General features: G+C 39.4%; 1 protein-coding gene across 1 annotated transcript; it reads left to right on the top strand.

Annotated features, from left to right (window-relative positions):
* Positions 1 to 707: 707 nt before the first annotated feature.
* On the top strand, positions 708 to 24,331 carry LOC140922478 (uncharacterized). The gene is made up of 5 exons (XM_073372459.1): positions 708 to 1,683; positions 2,268 to 2,324; positions 4,408 to 4,491; positions 12,148 to 14,094; positions 23,652 to 24,331. The coding sequence occupies exons 1-5, from the start codon at positions 927 to 929 to the stop codon at positions 24,329 to 24,331; spliced, it is 3,525 nt and encodes a 1,174-aa protein (XP_073228560.1). The 5' UTR covers positions 708 to 926.
* The last annotated feature ends 1,448 nt before the right edge of the window (positions 24,332 to 25,779 follow it).

Here is a 25,779-nt window from a genome sequence, read left to right as displayed (position 1 = left end):
AGATGCCAACCAGAAACCGTATTGCGAATAAGAAAAATTCAAGTTTTGAGCTAAAATTGGGCTAAATCTCAAACTAAGTCTGTTTAATTTTTTACTGAGTATTTAGTACTTACAGTGGACGTAAAAAGCGGGAGATTTATGTACCAAAGCGGGAGAGTTGGCATCACTGCAATAAGTTTGCTGATGAGTGAATTGTTTCCATGGGCTATCAAGGGACGGGGGAAGTCTGGTGAGGGTACGCAATGTGACGACACAAAAAAAATCGTCTGGGAAGGACACTTAATTCTTCCTCGCTACCACAAATTTAATACTGTTACTCCTTCACCAGACTAAACAGAACCCATGTATGGAATTAAAGAAAATTTTAAACGCATGTATAATACGAGGAGCCCATAACCCTGATAATATATAAACTGACTGTTGTTTAAGGTGTTTGAAAATTCATTAAGAGCACATAGTATTAAATATTCATCTTAAAAAATTAGGAGTGGTCTACAGCTAGGGGTAGTTTATGGACCAGGTACAAGAAGGGGTCCATGGACTATAGGTCCACGTACAGGCCGGGGTGTTCTATTGACCATGTTTTGTATGTACATGTCCCCCTAAAGGGGCTCCATGGCATAGGCTTCAATAAATGTTTGCTTTCTGCCTTTTATGTGTATTGAAACTTATGAAATCTCTCAATTACGTTTTCTTTGCAGAAATATGCTGTTTTATTGGGTGCCAAGCTGGGCCACCTTGTGTTGTGTGTGACAAGTGTGATGTTGGAGGAGATGTGTAATTGTTTAAACATAGCTCTTTTGCAACAATCTTTATAGACAGCTGAGTGATTCATCTTTTCTCATAATCATGACTGACATGGAGATCTGTTGTATCAAGCACATACTTTGAAGCTCTGTGGACTGGATTAACAGACATCAACAGAAATGTCGGATACGACCACACAAAAGGAGTTTGAAGAAACAGCTAAAGAAGCTTTATTGAACTTTTCTCACACAAAAACAAAGGAAAATTGTCAAGACGTTTTGCCAGTGTTTCTTATTGCAAGAGCAGATACTCGAGGAAGTTTTACAGTGTGTTCTTCAGGGGCTGTCCTAAGAGAACTGCCAACATACAAACATAAAGGCCGGACATGTCTAGTAACATGTAGTTTGGGTGATGTTAATAGCTTGAAAATCACGGATTATTCCTTATTTTTCCTGGTGTCTTGCTCAAGTGGGAACAGAACTAAAAAAAAGGACTTGAAAAAATTAACCAGCAGCAAAGTCAACATAGAAAGTGATCAAGGACTGATCATAATTCCAGTCAAGAAGAAACGAAGTTTTCAATGGAAATCATATCTGAAAGATCACCGAAAATTTTCTGTTAAAGTTTTGACAGATGTAGAGCGTACTAAAGCCAACTTAGTGTGCCAAATCATAGAAGGAAGAACCAGTTCATTTGAAATAAAAACTTGCAAACTTGAATACTTTTATGATCAGGATTGCTACAAGTATGTGTATGTGCTTCATCTTGGCAAGGTTGTTTGTAAGACTCAGTCAGATATTAATGCAAAAAAACAGAATTTTTATCCTGATGGATGTGTGATTTTGGAGAAGGAATCAGCTTTGGCTGTTGGTGTCCTTACCTTTGTGGATGATAAAATTAGTCCTCTATTTTTTGAGCAACAGTCATCAGTTATTGGTAGGTACAATGCTAGCTAGTAAAAGGGATAAGCAATTTACACCGTTTTTGTGGGGATGACCTTCTTGGTGCACTTAGCATTTAAGTCAGGAAAAGACCAATTCTTCTCATAGAGAGGATTCCACTGACAAGATAAGACAAGTCTATTACTAATTAACTATTATTATTATTATTATTATTATTATTATTAAGTTTGAAAGTGATTTGTTGACATTGAGATGGCCATAGAAAATGTTTGTATTAATGTGGTGTTCATACAAAGTGGGTTGAATTTAGAGAAAATGTAATAGCATTCTTTCTCCAGAGACAAAGCAAACTGCCTGCAACAATGAGGTGCCTGATTAAGTGGGTGCATGTCCATAATGTGGCCTTTGACTGTATTATTTTACTTCCATTTTATGTTCATTACCGATAAAGCTACTTGTTTTTTAAGAAGGAGTATCCAGAATAGCTTTGATTTAAAGTTCTAGAGTTATTAGTGAAGCATCCAATTTAGATACAATATTATGTTAAAAACGTTCCATTTTTGGTTACCCTTTGTTTGTTTGTTTGGGTTCTTACTTTTGTTTAATCTGTCTTTATAGGTACATGTTTAGAGTTCAGTAAACAGAATGAACTTCTGGATCTAGGCTTGGAAGGGGGTAAATATCCAGTCTGACTTTATATAATTTGATTGATAAATACTGAGAGATAAATAAGAAGGAAGAGGACTGTGTATGAATGTTGTGCATTTTAATGGCAGGCAAACGAAGTTTAGGAACAGTTTTTGAGAAAAGAAGTCACTATTTCCTTGGCCAGCTGATCGGATAATTATTTTGTTTACTTTAAACCACAAGAACTGTTTTGCTGCACTCATCCTTAGGAATATTTCTTACAATTGAAACTGTGCAAGTGCAGACAACACATCTTCTCCAGCCATATGATTTTATTACCAAAATGTTAATTGCCAGTACCAGAGATTGCAGTATCACTCTAAAAATCTCATCATATTGAAAGAATTTCTACAGGTGTTTTAGGTGTATGGGTATATCACCATATATACCAGCGCCCTCACTCAAAAATAATTCTTCCAAGTATATCTCTCCACGAAATGGCATTTGCTCATGTTTTGACCTATGCTTTTGAAGATCTGAAGATCTTTTCCTCTGCAAATTGTGTAAATTTGCCTTTAAATTAAAAATGATTTCCCTTTGTGTGAATTCACCCTACTCTTTAAAGAACATTCCAGTAATTCCACTTAAATACAATCAAGGACACCCAACTTGGGTCACACTGCTTTGATACCTGTCTTTCTCCCTCCCAATGTTGTTTTGTAATGGTTTCTGGGTGGAATTGTCCAATTTCGAGGCCAACATTAATTGAGAGGGAAAAGGAAGTCCTCCACAACATGTCAATCTTTTTCCCTCAATAGACCTTTGTCACACGGCTGCCATTTTGTCTCAGGAGATTTAAAAAGCTTCGTTTACGCACAGCAAGCCTTGAAGAGAGAATTAGGCTAGCCGCGCATAAACAAAGCTTTTTAAATCTCCTGAGACAAATGGCCACTGTGTGTGACAAAGGTCTATTGACCCAAGTTCTGATGTCACGAATTATTGGTTTGCATTTAAATGAATGCAGCCTAATCACATGCAATCAGCATCCTTACCAGATTTGCTATGTGGGCAAATGCTGATTCGTGATTTGCTAGTGAATATTAATAATATTGGAGGTGAACGTAAATGCTTGCTTCTTCCATCAGCCTTTTTCCAGTTGTACTTTTTTGTGATTTGAAATAGGATACCCACTTACCTTTCTTTGACAAGTGGAAGTCTTGGTCTGGTCATCAGGGTTCTCACCAGGAGTCAGTTTAATAAAACTTTTACAAGTGTAATTTGTAAGTGTAGCCATCAATTGTCTTAGGGCACTTTCCATTTGTCAGAACAGACCGGCCAGACCATTCCATTCTTTGTGAGAATTTCACTTTTAATCTAAACTATCCCGACCAGATCAGTCAAATCCTAAATAGTATGCACAAAGGAGATGGTTTTTTCAGTAAAACCCCTTTGGAAAAAGTGGATTTCATTGGCCAGCTGACTGGTAAGGCTGGCCAATTCTGACCAATGGAAAGGGCTCTTAGAGTGCGAAAACAATAGCTACACTTGTAAAACTTTTCTTTAAATTGACCCTAGGATTTTGTCTTGAAGTGTGCCAGGAGCCTTTTTAATCTTCCTGACAAATAGGGCCCTGCAGAAACTTGTGGGAATCAAAGTTAATTATGGTTTGTGACTGCCTTGAAGAAAATACTAGGACGCTAGGACTACAGAAACGGTGTATCTTTTGCTGCTGTTTGAAGCAAAAACCCCAAGCAATAAATAACATATTTAAGCACGTAATCCACTTGCTCAGTTAAAAGTAATCCAAGATGGCAGGCAAGAGTCTGGTTTCACATGAATGGTAAAATAAATGGTGGTTGTGATGCATTGTTTTCATTAAGTTTAACTTATTTCCATGTAGAAAAACTTAAGTATGAAGTTGTCACCGGCAAAGTTACTCACTAGCCCCTATATTTTGCCTGTAGCAACTGATCTGAACTAGGCTCACAATCCCGAATGCTACAGCCTGGTAAGAACACTGCGGTCACGTAATGCCAAACACATGAAAAAAAAAGTATACGACGCGTGGGCTTGGTTTTAAGGACCCACCAAGGAGGAAAAGGTGATTATTTTATGATTGTTTTTACTATAGAGTCTACTGGGAGTAAGAGCAGCTCGCCTGAAGATCTTGAAGAAGCTGACAGTGAAACATCCAAGGATGGACTATCAGAACCAGGTAAGCGTGCCAACAATACTTACAGACAAACTAACATTTTTCAAGTTGTCTGTTTTTCACATTTTGCTAAAAATGCATTTGCTTCCAATTAAATGGAAACTGCCCCCATTGGTGTTGCAGTTGCCACCCTAAAAAAGTGAATGTACGAACTTTAAAGGGTAGTTACAGTGCCCTTTACATTGAGTGAAAACTATGAAAAGCCAAAAAACAGAAATCGAACTAATAAAAACGTACAAGAAAACAACATTAAGTCTTTCCTTGTGCAAATTTTCTTGCATCAAATTTTTGTTTAATTGCATTGTTTTATTCTCTTACCTGGCATTACTATTCATCTTTTTTTGGAAACTGTTCACTCTTCTGACTTACATTAGTCATTTTACCATTTTGTCATTTGAAGACAAAAAGTAATTTAGTTTGACGGAGTGCCATAAAGTAAAATAGAATTGCGATTTTCCTATCCAGTTGGCCCCAAAGTGAATTTCGCTTTTCCAGCTAGTTTACAGGCACTCCACTCAAATAATAAGAAACAGGTAATTCAAATTAAAACATAACAGCATTAAAACCCCCGCTGACAGGAGGCAAACAGTTGCATATGAACTTGGGACTTCCGATAAACAAATCTGGTTAGTGGTCAAAGCGGGACCATATCCCATTCTAGTCTTATAAGTATGCATGAAGCAGTGGCTGCTCCGTTGTAATTATGAAGGCAAAAACGTGCTGCTTCTCTTTGAGCTGTTTCTAGCGTGGTAATGCCGTTCACTATATTGCGTGTCCCAAGGCGCTCGCGTATTCCAATTTGGGACGAATAATGAAAGCATAAGCAGGCCTCACTTCCGGTTGACGTGCAACGCTCAATAAAGCCTTTGCTTAAGCTCCCTAAAATCTTTTTATTTACGTCCCGAAGATCGGCAGGGATCCATGCCTGATTCCGTAATAATCAAGTTTCTCAAGTAATAGGTTGCGTGCGACTTCATCGAATTCTTTCGTGAAATCCAAAACTGCGGCGTGTACTTGTTCATAGTTTTGTTGTACTCCAATTGCGTAGGGTCAATGGTAAGAACCAGTTAACCAGATGATGAGAGAGCTGAATTTGCGTTAGATCATTTCTTACATTTGGGATGCTCGAGAGATCTCCCTTTGAAAAGACACTACAAAAGTAATCTTTTAAGATTGTAGCCTTAAGATTCCCATCGCTTGACTGTAATAATTGACATTTGCTTAAGCACTAAAAATGGGGTTCATCTCGGTGAGAAACATATAGTACATTTTTTTGGTCTAATTTGGCTCCCTTGAGCGATCGTTCAGTTTTTTGGGGGGAGGGGGACTGATGGGATTTAGAGGGTAGCTCCTGATATATATGAGGACCCCCAGGACCCCACTTCATAAGAAATTTATTTGGGTGCCCTTCTTGTATCCCAAATTGATTGAGATTTATTCCCCCCAAACAAAAGAAAGAAATGTTGCAGAAAATTGAAAAATGACTAACTGAACGTAAATCAAATAGACGTTTTGAATGGTCATAAACAGAGAACAGACATTGTCTGTATTAGCGGAAGTTGCAAAGTAGAGAAACTTTGGGAGCTTCCAAAAATGAAAAACTTAGTTATTTTTGTGTTAGTATTTACTGCAGTGGATGGTGTACCAAGTGAGGACGGCCTTGTTGTTTTTATTTGCTTTGTCAATATGATAGCGCGCAAAAAGTAAGTGGCGGAACAGTAACCCTAATGCCAGATTTTTTTAGCTCTATTACTTTAAAACGGTCTCCGCCTGCCCAGAGATTGAAGATACAAAACACATTGATACTACTACAGTCAGTGCACTACTCAAAACATTATTTCTTGCTAAACAATACACAACACTAGGCAAACGGTACCTGACGTTAACAACACAGTTATACTACAGCACCCATTACTCTACTCACACGTATTACTGCTACGCCATATGATGGGTAACACTAAAACACTAAAAGAAGGTTGAGTTTGATCGTCCGGGTGAACGTACTCCTGAATAGGACTGTTGTTGTTGACAGTGACTGACGTTTCGATAACCTGTGCGGTAGTCATCTTCAGAGTCAGAGTGAGTTGTATTACGTCAGTTGATGGTATTATGCACTGGTTATTGGTCTGATTGGTCAATTACGTTGCGATGTTATTGGTCGTCTGTCAGTTAAGCCGTGATGTTATTGGCTATAAAGACTCGTAATCAGTAATTGGTGCGTTTCGATCCGTCTATTGTCACAGTTAAACAGTCGTCTATTGTTAGTCAAATTGTCAGTTCTCCAGTCGTTCTCTCGTAGTTAGTTTTGCTTGATCTCGTCAATAAGTCGTTTGTACGGCGCTGGTAACTGTTGGCTACGATTCAGTGGCGTTTGTTCTAAGTTAGTAAACCAGCTTTCTAAAGTAAGATGTTGATAGTAGTCTGTAGAATACGTTATACATGTCGCAGAGTCCCAGTCAATTCGATGTTTCGTCTGTAAATGGTGCTCAGCAATGTGATTGTTGACGTCACCATTCCTTGTCGCTCGTTTGTATTCGGTCAGTCGCGTGCTTAGGTTTCCTCCGGTTTCACCAATGTAAGAAGCCTGGCAGTCGCAGCATTTGATCTTGTATACTGCTCCCTGTCTGTCCTCCGGTTTGTCTTTGTCCTTGGCATTAGTAAGCAGTCGCCGTAAAGTGGTTATCGGTTTGTGTGCAACACGTATATTGGAAGGTTGTAATATACGTGCAATAGTTTCAGAGGTGCCTCTGATGTACGGTATAGTCGCTGTCGTACTAACAGGGCCAGAGTTGGTCTGAGTGTTGGAATCAGTGTTACTGTGAGTGTTCCGTCTAACAAAGTCCGTGTTGTAATTGTTCTTACTAAAAACGTTGTTAAGATAATCAGTCTCGTCTTGTAGGTTGTCAGGTGAGTCGCAAACTAGTTGCGCTCGTGCCACATAGGTATGTTGGGTTTGTGTAGTTTTGGTAGTCCATACTTAACAACAAACTGCTTACACTGAAGAAAACCGACAAGATCGACTTTCGACGCTACAACAGACTGAGGTGTAGTGTTCCGCAGCCACCTAAGCTGTATGGACCCAACATACCTATGCAGCCCATAGTTTCTTTCTGTGGGTCCCCGACCTACCAACTGTCCAAATACTTAACTAACGTACTGAAACCGCTGACTGACGAATCTAGACACTAACTACAGTCTGCTGAGAACTTATTGACGCCATTAAGACAATACAGATACCGGACGACAACAAACTAGTGTCCTTTGACGTGAAATCACTGTTCACCAGTATTCCACTTCAACTGGCTCTAGACTGTACTGAGAACGCTATTAAGAACTCTACTGTTGAACTACCACTACCTACAGGCGACATTATGGACCTACTCAACCTCTATTTGACTTCGACGTATTTTCAGTACAACGGCAAACACTACAAACAGTTACACGGCACGGTACAGCTATGGGCTCTCCAGTTTCTGTTGTTGTAGTAGAAATTGTCATGCAAAACACGCGAACTGTACCTCTTTGGTTACGTTAGTTGACGACACACTCACCGCCGTACACAAAGACGGAATCGACGATTTTCACGAACACCTTAACAGAGAGAACGCGGACATACAGTTCACCAAGGAGATCGAAGAAAATGGTAAGATACATTTTCTAGTCTGCTTGGTCACTCGCGACAACAACAAACTAAAAACGACTATTTACGGAAAACCGACACAAACCGACCGATTACTAGACCAGTCTTCGTGCAACCCGACCTCTCACAAGGCTACTACTATCCGGACTTTGACGACACGAGCGCAACTAGTTTGCGACTCACCTGACAACCTACAAGACGAGACTGATTATCTTAACAACGTTTTTAGTAAGAACAATTACAACACGGACTTTGTTAGACGGAACACTCACAGTAACACTGATTCCAACACTCAGACCAACTCTGGCCCTGTTAGTATGACAGCGACTATACCGTACATCAGAGGCACCCCTGAAACTATTGCACGTATATTACAACCTTCCAATATACGTGTTGCACACAAACCGATAGCCACTTTACGGCGACTGCTTACTAATGTCAAGGACAAAGACAAACCGGAGGACAGACAGGGAGTAGTATACAAGATCAAATGCTGCGACTGCCAGGCTTCTTACATTGGTGAAACCGGCAGAAACCTAAGCACGCGACTGACCGAATACAAACGAGCGACAAGGAATGGTGACGTCAACAATCACATTGCTGAGCACCATTTACAGACGAAACATCGAATTGACTGGGACTCTGCGACATGTATAACGTATTCTGCAGACTACTATCAACGTCTTACTTTAGAAAGCTGGTTTACTAACTTAGAACAAACGCCACTGAATCGTAGCCAACAGTTAGTTACCAGCGCCGTACAAACGACTTATTGACGAGATCAAGCAAAACTAACTACGAGAGAACGACTGGAGAACTGACAATTTGACTAACAACAGACGACTGTTTAACTGTGACAATAGACGGATCGAAACGCACCAATTGCTGATTACGAGTCTTCATAGCCAATAACATCACGGCTTAACTGGCAGACGACCAATAAGATCGCAACGTAATTGACCAATCAGACATATAACCAGAGTCAGAAGCATATAACCCCGAAGCGTCTAACTTCCCCTTATGTGTTAAGAACCAAGCACGGGTTTTTTAGCCGGCGCAGCCGTGCAATCAGAAGCACGGAAGATTATTTTGCCCAAATATGGAATCAGAGAATTCAAGGCTAAAACCTTTGAGCTTGGAACGTTTATACATGTAATTTTTACGGCCGAAAGAAATCTTTTCGTGGCGTAAAAGATAAAGTAAATATGCTTCTATAAAATGCATCCGTGGCAAAACATAAAGAGCCACAAAGTTATAAGCAGTATGGCTTGAAAGCATCGACCAGCGACGAAGTAAGACAAGGATGTTTACGTTTCTTCACAACATCGCAAAGCCTCTCACCGAAAATAGCAAAATGCATCTGCAGCCTGCAGCTGTTCGACCGACAAAGATCATCCTGAGGCTACTAGCTGCAAACCTATCTACCACGGCAAACGAGTTATCTGCAGCTTCTGTTCTCATCCAGCAAAACCAGCATGGCGACTTCAAACAAAATGATATGGCAAGCTGTGCAGAAGCGTTGTTCAAGGCGCCGACGAAGTCTGGACGGAATATTTTGTGAGTGTAGATTTTTTAATTCAACCAAAACAGTACGCGAACACATGTATGGTGGTTTTGATTATACTTGTGACATGAGAAAGTTTGTTTTCTTATTGAGGACAAAGAAAAGTTGTAAGCTGCAAAATTTACCTTCGAGGACTTCGACCTTGTTTCTTTCACGGCGGATCGGAGCGCTTTTCCTTTTTTGAACTGCGACCAAGTCAGCAACCTTTTTAAAGAATTTTCAGGTAACTTACATTTTACACATTATGCTCAAGGAAAGTACGTTATTGAAAGGAAATTTATGTATTTATAAATGTTTCATAGACGTATTATAAATTTTTCATAGAGTTTTCAAGATAAATTGGGAAATGCGCCCGATCTGAGACAGATATTAATAATTTTGCCATGTGCTCAGCCGATTTTACTTGTGGGAACAGATCCACGATCCAGTCAGTGTTATGTGAATTGCTTTTAATGGTAAACTTATTTGTTTTCGAATAAAAATTTTCAAGAAACAATTTGTCTGTTTATTGTTTTCTGTTTGTTCATCCATAACATTGGTTGAAAACATGGTCGCCGGCATCTAAGTCTTGTTACACGCATCACTTCTGCGAAGATGTCAGCGAATTTTATGCAATTTTTTCTTTCGAGTTCAGCAACTACTGAATTTTATTTGAAAATATGCGTTACTAGTTATTCTAGATAGATAGATAGATAGTAAGTGATTTTTGAAAGGTTGTTTGCGCTAATGGTCACGCAAAAACCGTTTTTGAAGTAACAACTTTAAGAAATCGCTTCTCTTACGGTGCATTCATTTGTAGTCGACTTTGTCTTGCTAGGAGGAACTAACTCAGTCCTGGTCATTTGAGGTCATTTGGGGATTAATACTGTATTCCGTTTTTCGTAGAATATTACCTCATATTAAAACAGTAAATGCTTTTTGCACCGCATCATTTACATCGCGATACAAGTTTCGCGCGACAATCTCTCTTATCAGTAATTCCATATTAGGAAGTAAATTTTGATTGGTTCCCTAAAAAACCCGAGCTTTGCGACCGAGTTATACGCTTCGGGGTTATATGCCTCTGACAGAGTATAATACCATTAACTGACGTGATAAAACTCACTTTGACTCTGAAGATGACTACCGCACAGGTTGTGGAAACGTGAGTCACTGTCAACAACAACAGTCCTGTTCAGGAGTACGTTCACCCGGACGATCGAACTCAACCTACTTTTGAAATGACTTCTGGGTTTAAACCTTTCACAACTAAACACTAAGCAAACGCTACCTGAAGTAACCAAATAAAACTGCTATAGTGTTTGAGGTAGTTGTGGTTATAGCTGAAAGTTCCATCAACATACGGCAATGTAAGAGACATTCCATGTTTTATTGTGAAAATGAAGACTTATTTTTTTCCCACTGAAATTCTCGATTTGTTACAGTTTTTTTTTTTTTTTTTTTTTTTAAGTAATGAATATGTAAAAATCATATAATGAGAACTGCGGGGTGAAGAAGGATCATCGCATAACTTTAGCAGTTGCAAAAAAATCACCCTGCAATTCTCGTATATGATTTTCATATATTGATAACTTCAGCATCATCCTTTCACGGGTTTATAACAAACCAATTCAACGACAGTTGGCTTGTTAGCTCAATTGGTAAGAGCGCTGCACTAGTATCGCAGAGGTCAAGGGGTCTAATACCGTACAAGCCTGAAAATTTCAGGCTTTCTTTTCGCAATTGCAAAAATTGCGTCTATAACTGTGATGATCTTTCTTTCATTTATTTTTTGACCCCGCAGTTTTCGTATATGATTTTCATTTATTCATAACTTCACAGACCTCTTTGACTTGTATGTTTTGTTTTCCCAATAGAGGTCCCAGTGGAACTTCACCCTTTGTCTTTTCATAATTTTTGCGTAGATATGAACGGGAATAAGACGAAATTTGAAAGAAACAGTTCTCTAGAGTATTATCACATGACCTGTATTGGGAAAACGAAACATGCAAGCTTAAGAGGTCTATTTCCACTGGAATGACCCGATAAATCGTGTTCCATTTTACTCCTAACCGGAATGTCTGCAAACGTTTCGTAAATCGTAAACCATCTATGGCCACATTTTGCCTTCGTCGGTTTAAGACGATTTAATCTTCTCTCCGCATGTCACCTCCCTCACCAGGATCAATTTTCTTTCGTGCTCTCGTATTTGGCTTTCTGTACAATCCCTAAAAAAATGAGGGGCTCCTCGTAGTTTATGGTATTGTAGACTTCTAGCTACGTCACGCAGTCTTTTGGAGGTTTGCTGTCTGTGTTACACTTCATATCAAACCTTTTGAGATATTGCAATAATTGTTGATAATGGGAATGACCTGTATGATATACATTATTCCATTTTGCAATATTAAAACACCTTTTTGTGAACTAAAAAGTGTTAATATACATTCTGCCCGATTTGCTCCCTGTTTTGCTGTAGAGTCTGCAAGCAGTAAGAGCAGTTCAACTGAGGACCTTCTAGAAGTTGACGGTGAAACATCCAAGGATGGACTATCAGGTCAAGCTGAGTGTGCTAGCAAAGCTAATGGACAATCAGGGGGAAGTGGAGATTGCTTGAAATTGTCACGAGGTACCAAGGAAAATGACCTGTGGGAGGGAACTGGTACCACTACAAAAAGAGCCATTCCTAAGGAACATGGGAATATGAGTGGGGAACAAGGTGCTACAAGGAAACCCATATTAAGAAAGCAAACCCCCAAAAAAGTTGCCGTTCTATTTGCAAAAGGAAAGAAGAGTGAAAGGAAGAGTGGCGGCCTTAAGAAAGAGGTAAAACCTAAGTGCAGAATTCCATACATTTATAAACGTAAGAGTGCAACTGAAAATGATGATGGAGCCGACAGGAAAGCCAAGATTTCAGCCAGAGCAAGTGTAGATGCTGGAACTTCAGGCAATAAACCAGGGAGAAGTGAAGACGAAAGTGATGATGAAGCCGAGAAAGAAGATAAGAGGTCAACTGGAGCAAGTGCTGTAGATTCCAGAAAGTCAGGCAGTCAAAGGGAAACAAGTGAAGACGAAAGTGATGATGAAGACAACAAAAAAGATAAGAGGTCAACTGGAACAAGTACTGTAGATTCCAGAAAGTCGCGCAGTCAAAGGGAAAGAAGTGAAGACGAAAGTGATGATGAAGCCAACAAAAAAGATAAGAGGTCAACTGGAACAAGTACTGTAGATTCCAGAAAGTCAGGCAGTCAAAGGGAAAGAAGTGAAGACGAAAGTGATGAAGAAGCCAACAAAAAAGATAAGAGGTCAACTGGAACAAGTACTGTAGATTCCAGAAAGTCAGGCAGTCAAAGGGAAAGAAGTGAAGACGAAAGTGATGAAGAAGCCAACAAAAAAGATAAGAGGTCAACTGGAACAAGTACTGTAGATTCCAGAAAGTCAGGCAGTCAAAGGGAAAGAAGTGAAGACGAAAGTGATGAAGAAGCCAACAAAAAAGATAAGAGGTCAACTGGAACAAGTACTGTAGATTCCAGAAAGTCAGGCAGTCAAAGGGAAAGAAGTGAAGACGAAAGTGATGAAGAAGCCAACAAAAAAGATAAGAGGTCAACTGGAACAAGTACTGTAGATTCCAGAAAGTCAGGCAGTCAAAGGGAAAGAAGTGAAGACGAAAGTGATGAAGAAGCCAACAAAAAAGATAAGAGGTCAACTGGAACAAGTACTGTAGATTCCAGAAAGTCAGGCAGTCAAAGGGAAAGAAGTGAAGACGAAAGTGATGAAGAAGCCAACAAAAAAGATAAGAGGTCAACTGGAACAAGTACTGTAGATTCCAGAAAGTCAGGCAGTCAAAGGGAAAGAAGTGAAGACGAAAGTGATGAAGAAGCCAACAAAAAAGATAAGAGGTCAACTGGAACAAGTACTGTAGATTCCAGAAAGTCAGGCAGTCAAAGGGAAAGAAGTGAAGACGAAAGTGATGAAGAAGCCAACAAAAAAGATAAGAGGTCAACTGGAACAAGTACTGTAGATTCCAGAAAGTCAGGCAGTCAAAGGGAAAGAAGTGATGACGAAAGTGATGATGAAGCCAACAAAAAAGATAAGAGGTCAACTGGAACAAGTACTGTAGATTCCAGAAAGTCAGGCAGTCAAAGGGAAAGAAGTGAAGACGAAAGTGATGAAGAAGCCAACAAAAAAGATAAGAGGTCAACTGGAACAAGTACTGTAGATTCCAGAAAGTCAGGCAGTCAAAGGGAAAGAAGTGATGACGAAAGTGATGATGAAGCCAACAAAAAAGATAAGAGGTCAACTGGAACAAGTACTGTAGATTCCAGAAAGTCAGGCAGTCAAAGGGAAAGAAGTGAAGACGAAAGTGATGATGAAGCCACCAAAACAGGTAGAAGTGCAAGTGTGGCAATTGGAGGTTCAAGGCAAGGTATAGCACATTCGTACTATTATTACACGTCAATGCATATTTAATCTCCTTGGTTAACACCTAATTAATGTTTTTTCCAAGAATCTCAATATTCCCCGGGGCATATCCGTGGCGAACGTTTACTTTCGACGGAAACAAATTGAACTAGTTTCCTGAGTGACCAGTCACTAAGTGCTTTGATACGTAGCTCACAAAAAATTTAACTTGTGCAAATTTATGGAAAGTAAATATCAACGAGAGGTCAATATTTGCAGGTAGCAGTGCACTATTACCTTCAGAGGTCACAGATGTTCTTGTCCAGAGACATTTAAAGGAAAACGGCCTTATTAGAGAGGACATTTTTGAACGATGCACGTCAACCGGAAGTGAAGTTTTTACATTCTTTGGTAGTGATTTTGTCTAATTGTTTCGGGAAAATCGCATTTGTAAGAGTAAAGACACTTAGCGATAGTAATTTGATGGCGCGAGGCTAATTAAAAAGAAAAAGGCCTCACTTTCGTTTGACGCGCCTCGCTCAAAATCGTGTTTTCTTAAGTTCCCTATTGTTTAATGTCATGCGACGTAGAAGTGATAAACGAGGTAAGTTACGTTTAAAACACCGACTGCACTTTTGTAACATTTAAAACGCGTTGCTTTGGTTTTTGCTGTTAGTTTTTGGCTTTTTCTCCTTTTACAGTTACCCAAACTCCATTGATTTCCGCTAGGGTTAAAACAGTCCATTTTCAGTTTTTACGCCCTTATGGCTCTCTTTCAGCACGTCTTATTTATACACTGTAAAGGAAGACTGCATTGTAAACCGTAACGTACCCTTTCCCACCAAAAGATAACGCTCTTAAAAGCGTTAATTTAAGCTTGCGTAGAGATTGCATTCGAAATGAGGAAGCAATTAATTCTACACGAAATAGGATTTCCTCCCTAAACGTTTTCCACTCCCTTTTAAATCGACGGTCGAGTATTCTTCAGGATATTAGAGACCTTAAGATACCTCGAAATCGGTGTACGGGTAACGGGTAGCGCCATGTTTTTTCATTTTGTGGTGACGTCATCGACCTTACCCGGTAGAACCAGCCGTTTTTCCGGGGTAGACACCAGTTTACCAGTAGAAGATTCACGAGTAGCTGCAAGTCCTACATGATGGAGAAACGAGTAAGTTTTTAAGTACAAATGTAAATTGTATGACTCCTTGGCAATGTTATTGCAAGTCTGTTCAAATATTTTTGCCAAATTTGAATTTTAGCTGTAAAGAAAGCGCTTCCAAATGTATTAATTTTGGACCTCAAATGCGCAGGTTGAACTCTGAAACGATATCATTTGTGGCGGTATTTGGGGGGATTTCTGAGAATTGCTCGAACGTTTGAGTTTCGCAAAAGAAATAGCATTGAAAAATTTAGCATGGGCCAGTCACTGTTGAAGTTGACAATCAAAGGAATTGTTTGGTGAGGTGCCTCGATCAAATGGCGGGGTTTGCGATAACAAGCTTTCGGTCGAGGGACTTCCCGCCAAGTTTCTTAAAATCTTTCTATGATATTTCAATAAGCTTATGTATGAATGAATTATTTGTTGCAGCTTGTTGTTAAGATATGAAGTGTAGAATTTGAGGGAGATTTTGTATGCATTAAGCTACTTAATGCATACTTCGGGTATCTTCGGCACATGAACATGTTACGTGTACGGGTACACTACCCGTACCCGTACACCGATATCGGGGTATCTTAAGGTCTCTAATTACTTTTTACATCGTGTTCGATTTGCTTCTGAATTGATTGAGTACGCGTGTATAAATACGCGGAAATCAAAGGGCCTGGATTCGAGAAAAAATTGTCGGGTCGAAAGTACAGGTCACATTCCCCAGGTCAAGAGTACATGTCACAGCTCTATCGCTAAGTTACCAAACCACACAGATTCCTCTCGATCTAATAGCGCGCTTAGTTAAGAGATTAGGGCTAGGAGACACTTCTAATGCTGCTCACTTATATGGATCATGGTGACCTATGCTCTGACCTGTGGAAAAGTGGCCTGTATTTTAGACCCGCCGGTAGTCGCAGCCTTTACGCGCTTTAAATTTCCACACACAAACCTTTATTTATAGACTTACAAGATTCAAAAGGAACAAGGCGAGCCGAATCAAGGCGATGTGAAGTAAAGCGAAACAAAGTAAAGCGGGACTGAAAAACAACAATTAAACAAATGCAAAATCAAAACAAAATAACTACCAACTGAGCGAAACCAATACAGCAAACTGTAAAAAGAGAATAAATCAAGCAAGATAATATATAGATTTAGCCAGGGCTAAAAGCGAAGCTCCCATTAATAAATTTATATTTTAAATCAAACAATAAACTTGTAATCCACAAATCAGTTAACTTAAGGGCACATTCATGTGACTTTTGAGGGAAAGGATAAGTTATTTTAGAGTGAAACATCTTACATCGAGTTGATAGCCTAAATATATGTACACCCAAAAAATAGCAAACATCTTCTATCACATTCAAGAGCCATAATGGCTCTTGATCACAGTAGATTAGGCCTCGAAAACAAATTCTTGGAAAACAAATCAGGCCGCATTTTTTTGCGTTCGACAGGTTTACTTTACAAATTCTTGCCAACAAATCTGAGGGTGTGTAAACCAACTTTTTATACTTTTTATACATCACATCTGAGGTGAAACAGTACTTTTTATCATACAGACCTCGGACAGAATACGGCATTTCACAATTTTTCAATGTTCAGGACGATCAATCGTGGGCTTTTAGCGAAACCGTTCAAAAAATTTCCAAAATCATCCATACGGGCAGCCGGTTCTCATTTTTAGTGCGAGCTGTCAGTGTGGTCGAGTGTTTGAATGAACTTTAATGGAGATACGCTTCAACATAACGAATTTATTATCATTATTTTTTGTTATTTAATGGTTCCAGTTATAACGATGTGTAATCTTATAAAGCGTTTGATACGCGCAACATTTCTAAGTACTCCTGCAAGCGATGTTCATGAACGATGAAAACAAACACCACGGACAAGCGATTAAAATTGCAAGAGAGACTACTAACAATCAATAAGAGAAATATAATTCGGTAAAACATTTACGGAGACTACAATTTTCATTCACGAAGACAAGTATTAAAGTGTCTCTAAAAATCCTGAGTGTTTAAGCTTAAAGCTTAAGCTTAAATTTATTTTCTTTTACTTTCAGCCGGCCTCCCGGTGTTTGTTTTTTTTCAAAGATGAACTCCTCGAAACAAGAAAATCACTCAAAAGGTTTTCTTTCTACAGCCAAATTTATAACTAAATATTCTTCGGAACGTTTTTTTTTCTATTTGCCGTGAGAAAATATATCTGAAGGCCCTTTAAAGTTCTGTAAGCTTATATCATACCTGATACTAGATCAGATCATTGACTCAAATCTCAACAAACGTGCAAAAACTTGCCGCATAAACTGTGCTCGACTTCATGAAATTAGATATAACAAAAACAAACATCAAATACAATAATTACTCAGGCTTACTATTCGAGATTCAGTTCCTGAAAGATATCAAGGAAGGCCATAGTTGCTGGAGACTTTTAAACCCTCTTACGCTTTGAGCAAGGTGAAAGACGAAAACGATGCCATCCGAAATCAGATTACCCAATTTTGACAAGCGACGCTTTTCTTAACCAAAAACCCAATAAACAAACCAGCCATGGATAACAGAAGACTCTTGATAGCAGCTGTATTTCATTTTGTACATCCAGTGGAAAAAGATTTAGACAGTTAAAAACATCACAAGTTGACACAAAACTCTGTCAGCTTTTGATGTCAAAGTAAACAACTTTCAAGATGCTGCATAAATTTTCCGTATGAACTCACCTGTCACATTTTAACCAATCAGAAGACAAAAATTGGACGTAGAGCGTGACCAACGCGTGACGATGGTAAGAAAAGGTCTTCCCCGCCTTAATTTTTAAAAAAGTGGCTGAATTTTTGCGTCCGACGTCAGTTTGAAATCAAAATCTTGACAGTGCGGGGCCATAGTGACATAAACACAACATATTTCATAATATATAGATTTAGCCAGGGCTAAAGCGAAGCTCCCATTAATAAATTTAGGATTTAAATCAAACAATAAACTTGTAATCCACAAATCAGTTAACTTAATGGCACATATGTGACTTTTTAGGGAAAGCTAAGGCTAAGTGATTTTAGAGTGAAAAAAATCTTTCATCGAATTGATAGCCGGTATATATACGCCCAAAAAATAGCAATCATCGTCGATCACATTTAAGAGCCATAAGAGCTCTTGATCATAGTAGATTAGGCCTGGAAAACGAATTCATGGAAAAAAACAAATCAGGCCGAATTTTTTGCCTTCGACAAGTCTACTTAAAAAAATCTTGCCAACAACTCTGGGAGCGTGTAAACCAACATTTCATACTTTTTATGCATCACATCTGAGGTGAAACAGTAATATGAGGCGCTGTTTTTATCATACAGACTTCAGACAAAATGCAGTATTTCACAATTTTGCAAGACAAATTGCACTCATTCAATATCCAGAACCGTACGAGGCACGCGTGGGCTTTTAGCAAAACCGTTCAAAAAATTTCCAAAATCACCTATACGGCCAGCCGGTTGTCACTTTTGACAAGCGCCAAATTTTCAGTGAACATTAAAAGAGTCACGCTTCAACATAGTAAAGAATTTATTGTTTATTGTTTATTTTATTTTATGGTTTTATAACGATGTGCAAACGCGCGGCATTTTGAGTACTCCTGCAAGCGTTGTCTGTGAACGACTGAAAACAAACAGCAAAGCAATTGCAAGAGACTACTAAAAATCAATAAAAGAAATGTAATTCGGTGAAACATTTACAGAGACAACAATTTTCATTCACGAAGACAAGTATTAAAGCGTCTCTAAAAATCCTGAGTCTTTACGCTTAAGCCTAAAGCTTTTAGCCGGCTTCCTGGTGTTTACTGTTTTCAGAGATGAACTCGAGGCAAGAAAATCGCTCAAAGCTTTCTTTCTACAGCCAAAATTATAACTAAATACTCTTCGGAACGTTTTTTCATTCTATATGCGGAGAGAAAATATCGACTAAAGGCTTTAAAGCTCTGTAAGCTTATATATACTAGATCAGATCATTGTCTCAGATCCTAATACAAACGTGCATAAATTAGCCTCATAAACTCAGGGGCACCCAACGGCAACTTTCGGGAAAATATCTGTTCGGAACACGATTTGAGATCTAGAATTTTCGGAGCATTTGTTGTAAAATTTCTTGCTTGCCTGCCTCTCCTAGGATTTTCGAACATCTAAAAAATGGTATAATTACCCATTTTTAACGGATTTTGACCCTAAAAAGGGCCACATAGAATTTTCGGGAGCCTATTCCTGGCTGAAATTTTCGAGAAGGTAAGTTTTTATCCCTATAATTTTCGGATCACTAGACTTTCAGCTAGGAAATCCGAACAGATGAAAAGTTTTTAGGGGATAAAAATATGCCTATATCTACCGTTTGAATACTAAAATACGTTCAACAATGCTATGTTAAGTGGTTTTGAACTACATCCTCGTTGGGTGCCCCTGATAAACTGCGCTCGACTTCATGAAATTAGATATAAAAAAACAAACATACACTGTATACAATAATTACTCAGGCTTACCATTCGAGATGCAGCTCTTGAAAGCTATCAAGTAAGGCCAGAATCGCTTGAGGGACTTTTCAACCCCGCATCCAGCAAGGTGAAAAACGAAAACGATGCATCCGAAATCGGATTTCCAACTTTGACAACCGGCGCATTTCCGAACCAAAAATTCAATAAACAAACCAGCCATGAATCAAAGAAGACTGTTGATAGCAGCTGTATTTCATTTTAACCATCCAGTGGGAAAAGACAGTAAAAAACATTACAAGTTGACAAAATACTCTGTCAGCTTCAGCTTTCAAAGTAAACAAGGTTCAAGATGCTGTATAAATTTTCTGCATGAACTCACCTGTCAAATTTTGACCAATCAGAGCATAAAAATTGGACGGTCGTAGAGCGTGATCAACGCGTGACTATAGTGAGAAAAATGAAAAGCCTCTGTCTTCCCTGCTTGTATTTTTAAATGACTGGCTGAATTTTCGCGTCCGAGATCAGTTTGAAATCAAAATGTTAATAGCGCGGGGCCATAGTGACATTAACTCAACACTTTCTGTCATCATGTCGTTATTTTGCTGCCGTTCTCTTTGCCTTTGTATTTCTCTTTCGCGTTGCCTTCGACTATTCATTCTAGCTCTGTCTCGTTCTGCTTGCCGGCGTTTTTCACTATAATTTTCTCTCCTTCTTCTCGCTCTGACTCTTTCTACTTGCCGACTTTCTTCGCTAAAATGTTGTCTTCTTCTTCTACTTCTAACGCGCTCTCTTTGGCGATCGTCTTCGCTTGTTCTACGCGTGTTGACTCTTGCTCTCTGCCGTTCACCTTCTCTTTGCTCTCGGCTTAAAACCTGTCATCTACACGCTAAAATCTCTCTGCTGTTGTTTGTTGATATAATAGCTTTCGTAAGTTGTAATAAAAAGTTATAAAGCCTCTTTTCTTTTTGCCAAGTTGCTTAAGTTGGTTTGAAATTTTTTTTTCAAAACCAGTTGCGCGATATAATTGCGCGACGTTGCGCCATACTATTTCCCGCCAAAAAAATCTCTACTTTCCCCTACCCCAAGAGTCCATGCGGACTACTTTCCACTACCCGGAAAGTCCGTACGGACGGACGTACGCTGACGTCATAATCAAAATTTCTCGGATGGGTAGTTTCTCTTAGTTATGGTGCTCCGCTCGCGCGCTTCGCGCGCGCAAGGAGCTCCGCTATGAATCATTGGAAAAAAATAGACTTGAGCTGCGATCATTTGAAACTGGTAATTTGTCAGCGGATAACTTCAAAAAAGTACTCGACCTCGATTGGTCGACACTTGAGCCCGCGGTACGGTTAGGTGATACTGGTCAGCGGATATTCTGTTTTGACAGCTGTCAATTGATCACAATATTGATGTGCAATTAGTTTTCTATTGGGCTCCCAAACTAGCTAGAAAGTGTGAGAGTAAACATTGGTTGCCCTGTGGTGCGGACGGACGGTGGGGCGTACGGTCACGTGATTACCAAATTTTCTCGGATGGGTAGATTACCACATTTCCTTAGCTATGGGGCTCCGTCCACGCGCGCGCTTCGCGCGCGGGTGGAGCTCCGCTACAAGTTGATAGCGAGATAAATGAATCACTAGGAGGAGCGAAGACCAAAAACTAAACTGTAAACTACAGGCCCAAGGACAACAAAGAACTGGCGCGAAAATTACAATAGAAGCTAAATATACTATACGCAAGAAAACCTATTATGAAGAGCAAATATACGCGAACAATGAACGACTTATGGTAAAAGCAAAAGATTTCTGGCACTTACGTAAACCATATAATCATCACAAGACTCATTAGCATACGATGAAAGTTTACAGCACCCGACCAGTTAGCCTCACCATCGAAGTTTTGCTCATTTAGATTCTTTTGTTTTTTGACCACTGAAGTATTCACTTGATCCAAAGTAATCAACGCTTTCAAACGGTAGAATTCGTGAAGCAACCCGTTCCGCAAAAGCTCAACATCTTTCGCAGTAATCACAAAACATGCATAACACTCTGGGAAATTTTTTTTATGTTGTTAGTCACGTCTTTCTTACACCCAGTTTTCACGGTCTCCGCTAGGTACGCCTGGGACCATGATGTCCCTTTTGAAGCACATACACGGGAAAAAAGGGAACGCTTGCAATTTTTCTTTTTTCAGTCTCGCTTCTACAGCAAGTTCGACTAATAAAGCCTAGTTTATTCCCAGGGAAGGAGAGAAAGCGCAGATTTGTAATGAACGACCGGGATAATTCTGTTTTGCCAGGGCGGATAAAGGTTGGGCGGTGAAACGAGCGCTCCGCTCTTCATTTAATGTGTGATGCGGAGTAGGACTGGCACGAGCGCTCTTTCCGCGCTTCCGGTGCGCTTGAAGGCCGGCGAAATTTTTCTTTTTGCGAACCGGAAATCCTATTTTCTTTTTGTAATTTCAGGGTACAATGTTAAATAGATAAATTCGTTTCATAATATTATCAATAAACAGTTTCATATGTTTGTGTCTGTACGTCTATAAGTTAAACTTGTTGGTCGTATAATGCCAAAATTTGAGTTTAATTCGAAAGTGTTGAATACCTCCTCCTTCCACTAAATATCACCTAATCGTCTTTGGCCGTTTCGTTTGCAAAAGCTTAACACTTCTTAACCTCAATTTTTACATATGTTAAAGAGGGATAAATTTTGTATAACATAACAAAAAATTAGATTGATATATATTGATATAGTGGCGTTGTACTTCTTCAAACTTTGCTTCTCGGGTGCAACGCGCCATGGCGATTCGCGCAATGCGTTGCAAATCCGGCAACCGCATGTAAACAAAATTTATTGAGGTTAGTTGTACGGTTTTTCCTCCGTTTTTCTCACTAAAACAAAACAAGGTAAACAGTGAAAACTGAGGGGAAACTAATTTTGAAGTTTCGAAGAAAAAGAAAGACGTATGAGATGTTTTTTTCAAAATTAAAAAGAAGGATGATGGTGATTGAAATTAGCATAATTTCACCTTGCACGAGCTGCACGCATTCAGCAAAATACACGTCATCTAGTTATGAAACACGATCTGCTGTCTTTTAGTTTTGCCATGGATGACATGGATGACATTTTCCTTCGTGTTTTAGACAGTACTTAGCTGTTTTTGTTTTGGAATAACATCGACATTGGCGAGTAGCAGAACGAAAATATAATTCAGTGGTAGAGTCATGGAAGTAATAAAAGAAACCCTTTGAAAGAGATGTTTGTCTACTCCAATTCAACTAAACCTCCCGCAAAAAATAGCAACATTTGCCTCTCGGAGACAGCGTACCAGCACAAAGTAACGAGGAAGAAGTGCAAGAAAACAAATCAAGTTGCCATAATTCAGCGACAGTGTTTCATGTACAAACCACATCGCAAGCCCTGACCGAAGTCGAAAACAAGCGACATTTCTAAGCAGAGTCCCAGTCCACTGCATCACACCTTTTTGCTCGGACGCGCTCGTTTCACCGCCCTACCTTTATCCGCCCTGGTTTTGCTGACTGTTTTGCAAATTTTCCGTGGACAAAAGGGTCACGTTTTGTATCATTTGAGAGATTCAGAGTCACGTTTACGGCAGAAGGCAAACTTGAATTTGTACCAGTTGACCAAGTTTTTCCTTTGCTTGTCGTTTACTGTTCTTTACTACTACAAAGCAGTTAGTTTTTTCACTAATTTTGTTGAGCTCTTTTTATACGCTTATTTTCTATCTTGAGAAATTGTCAACTTGAATCTGGCGTTTGCCGTAAACGTGACTCTAAATAGAACAATACGCGAGAGATAGTGAGTCCTGACAGACTTAGACTTTTTAAATCTTGTCCTGCCGTTGCTATTCGGGTAATCAGTGGCATAATAAATAAAACACAGACACAAAATTTTTTAAGGCATTTTCAGTTCATCATTTGTTTCATATATTTCTTTGATTTATAGCATCGACCGTGGTCGTTTCCCATAGTCATAGCCCACAGGAATTGCAGAATGGATACATGTTAACGAGGCTCGTCCTTGAAGGTGGAGCAATGGCTTTAAGAAGAGTTTTTGACAGCATTCATCCCCCGACAGTCTTGGCCAATCGTCTCAATGAGAATTATGTTATTCTTGGAAGCCTCTTTCGTCGAAGAATTCTAACCAAACATCAATGGGAGTTACTTTTTCCACTTACAAGAAATCCGAGCTCCAACAGTTTTGACATCACACTCCTATTTTGCCTTTTGAGAAGTATTTCTGGTCTTCGCCCTCCCATGAAAGGATGGAGCGAAATGCCATCACCTCTTGAACACTCTCTCGAGGCAGACATTGTTCGCATTAAAATTTTCCGAAACCAGTTTCTCCACGGTGATTTGATCTCTGGTGTTGATACGCCAACTTTCTCTACCTTGTCCAGTGAACTTTGTGAAATTTATAGGAGATGCGATTTGCCTGAGGATGAAATAAAAAGACTGAGAACAAACCCCTTTGCAGAAACCAAAGAACCCAAAAGGACAAAGAACCAGGAAATGCAGACAGAGGGACCTCCTGCAATTACTGATCATGCGTTTGGCGATACATGCGGAGAATTGGCCTCTATGTCCACCCATTTCTTGGTAAAGGAAGGTAAATGTGACAAATAGCTTTATGTTTCGAATGGGTTGATTTTAAACTGTACTTTAAAATATTACTCTTTATTTATTTATTCATTTCATTACTCATCTATTTACAGCCCTTGTTCAATATACACTTAATGTCAGATCCCGAGGGAAAGCAAAACTAACTGGTTTCCCAAGGGACTTGACCTAAGTGTTTTGTTATATTTCTAGACTTTCACTTCAACGTACCTCAACAGCAACAAAAGAATACCCTTTAGCGGAGCGAATCAAAACAGTCGACTTAGTACTTATAACTGTGAAAGGTTTGAACCCAGGAGTCAGTTCAAAAGTAGGTTGAGTTTGATCGTCCGGGTGAACGTAGTCCTGAATAGGACTGTTGTTGTTGACAGTGACTGACGTTTCGACAACCTGTGCGGTAGTCATCTTCAGAGTCAAAGTGAGTTGTATCACGTCAGTTGATAGTATTATACTCTGGGTATTGGTCTGATTGGTCAATTACGTTGCGATGTTATTGGTCGTCTGTCAGTTAGGCCGTGATGTCGCTGTCATAACAGGGCCAGAGTTGGTCTTAGTGTTGGAATCAGTGTTTCTGTGAGTGTTCCGTCTAACAAAGTCCGTGTTGTAATTGTTCTTACTAAAAACTATACCGTACATCAGACGCACCTCTGAAACTGTTGCACGTATGTTACAACCTTACAATATACGTGTTGCACACAATCCGATAACCACTTTACGGCGACTGCTTACTAATGTCAAGGACAAAGATAAACCGGAGGACAGACAGGGAGCAGTATACAAGATCAAATGCTGCGACTGTCAGACTTCTTACATTGGTGAAACCGGCAGAAACCTAAGCAGGTGACTGACCGAACACAAACGAGCGACGAGGAATGGTGACGTCAACAATCACACTGCTGAGCGCCATTTACAGACGAAACATCGAATTGACTGGGACTCTGTGACATGTATAACGTATTCTACAGACTACTATCAACGTCTTACTTTAGAAAGCTGGTTTACTAACTTAGAACAAACACCACTGAATCGTAGGCAACAGTTACCAGCGCCGTACAAACGACTTATTGACGAGATCAAGCGAAACTAACTACGAGAGAACGACTGGAGAACTGACAATTTGACTAACAATAGACGACTGTTTAACTGTGACAACAGACGGATCGAAACGCACCAATTACTGATTACGAGTCTTCATAGCCAATATTAGAACTTATAAGAACGCAAATTTAATTCTCAAAACCACTGAATGAATGATTTACAAAGTACTTTCCTTGTATTATCTGTATCTTTTTCCTCCACTAGCTGCTGTTTCTCTTCTGGGATAACTTTGAAAATCGTTGCTATTTAGCTTGAGGCTTCATGTTTGTGTTGTTGTGTTCATTCACGAAAAAGAAAACTGGCAGTGTTTTTCCCGCCTTCTGTCACGCCACTTTCCACCATGCTTTGATCATGTG

The sequence above is a fragment of the Porites lutea genome, chromosome 13, assembly GCF_958299795.1.
Source record: "Porites lutea chromosome 13, jaPorLute2.1, whole genome shotgun sequence".
Classification (NCBI taxonomy): Eukaryota; Metazoa; Cnidaria; class Anthozoa; order Scleractinia; family Poritidae; genus Porites; species Porites lutea.
This window is presented reverse-complemented; position numbering and strand designations above follow the sequence as displayed.